At 32.7% G+C, this 1368-nt stretch overlaps 1 protein-coding gene across 1 annotated transcript; it reads right to left on the reverse strand.

The window, feature by feature from the left end:
- Positions 1-96: 96 nt before the first annotated feature.
- On the reverse strand, positions 97-1075 carry LOC109582026 (uncharacterized). The gene is made up of 4 exons (XM_019996574.1): positions 775-1075; positions 619-718; positions 527-565; positions 97-462 (listed from the first exon to the last, which is right to left on the reverse strand). The coding sequence occupies exons 1-4, from the start codon at positions 983-985 to the stop codon at positions 333-335; spliced, it is 480 nt and encodes a 159-aa protein (XP_019852133.1). The 5' UTR covers positions 986-1075; the 3' UTR covers positions 97-332.
- Positions 1076-1368: the final 293 nt, after the last annotated feature.

The following is a 1368-nucleotide window of genomic DNA, read 5'->3' on the forward strand; positions in this document are numbered from 1 at the left end:
TAGGCATTTTCTTTATACAGCAGTTTCAGTTAGTTATTGTCAATTGTTTACTGTAACTTGATTAGATAGTAACACTATAAAAAACACTGGCAAACATTAGAATTGATACAAGGACATTGAAAGTAGTTACAATAACACTCTACTGTGATCATAAAAGTTACACTAAAATAGACTAAGATAATAAATCCACTGACACTCCAGGACTGAAATGTATATCTAGGAGTGTATGTATGCATAACAAGCAATTACACGAGCATTTTATACTGTTGTATCACAGAGTGTACATGTACACGTATATTAAATTGCACTGTTAGTTTTTACTGTTTCATAAGTTATGTTTCATAAATAGCAGTATCATTAACATTGACATCAAGACACTCATATACTGCCTCTCTTGTAGCATCTTTAGTTTTGTGAATACCATATGGTCCACAGGTTTGTATTGGTATATTATCATCAAACCTACATGCATATAAACAATAGTAATGTACAAACAGTTACTTGTCCTTAATGAGTGTTTATTTACTTTGTTTGCTTAGCAGTGGCTGTATCATACGCTTTCAGCCTGTACATAAACAACTTTGAAATTGTATTTTATGGTTGTTAATGTATTCATACTTGATAAAGCAGTAGATATTAATAATGATACTAACAACTAGTGATATTAATAATAGTCCAACCACTGCACCCAGTCCAATACTAGCACCATTAATAGCTCCTTTAAAATGATTATGATGACTGTATAAATTAATCTTTATTCAAGTGCACATGTACCTCTATCATTTGATCCTATGCATACTTTTTGACTTATCAATGTCTCATTAGCAATAGCCCTCCAGCTTCCTGGTCCTCTACTAGAATATGCATGTATGCCAAAAATATAGCAAGTGTCATCATTAAGACCAGTAATGTTGATAAAAGTACTGGTACTGGATACATTATATTGAATCAATGCTTGAATATCAATGTCATCATCATCTACCATTGAAAAGCAACACTTGTCAAAAAGAATATGATATCCTATCTCATATGTGATAATGGGATAGTCTGATGGAATATAACTAGGTACACTCCATGAGATAACACCCCATGTAGTGTCCATGGTACTGGATACTGAACCAACTGGACCAGGTACTAAATAAAGACACATTCTCACAGAACTGATATAGTATAATAATTAAATACCTATTCCAATCTCTACTACAATAGGATCACTGAAGGGACCTCTTCCAACAGAATTGACAGCAGCTACACTGATGTTATACTCAGTACCAAATACTAGATCATTCAATATGATATATCTCTTAGTACTGGTGAGGTTGTATGTGATACTACTGTTACTAATAATCACTGTATAGCCTGTGATTA

The sequence above is a fragment of the Amphimedon queenslandica genome, unplaced genomic scaffold (assembly GCF_000090795.2).
Source record: "Amphimedon queenslandica unplaced genomic scaffold, v1.1 AMPQUscaffold_13405, whole genome shotgun sequence".
Taxonomy (NCBI): Eukaryota; Metazoa; Porifera; class Demospongiae; order Haplosclerida; family Niphatidae; genus Amphimedon; species Amphimedon queenslandica.

Coding starts and splice junctions, on each gene's coding strand:
- LOC109582026 (XM_019996574.1), bottom strand. CDS start 985: ATGGTAGATGATGATGACATTGATATTCAAGCATTGATTCAATATAAT. Junction 566..618: donor AATATCTACTGCTTTATCAA/GTATGAATACAT, acceptor GTTTATGTACAG/GCTGAAAGCGTATGATACAG. Junction 463..526: donor GCCACTGCTAAGCAAACAAA/GTAAATAAACAC, acceptor ATATGCATGTAG/GTTTGATGATAATATACCAA.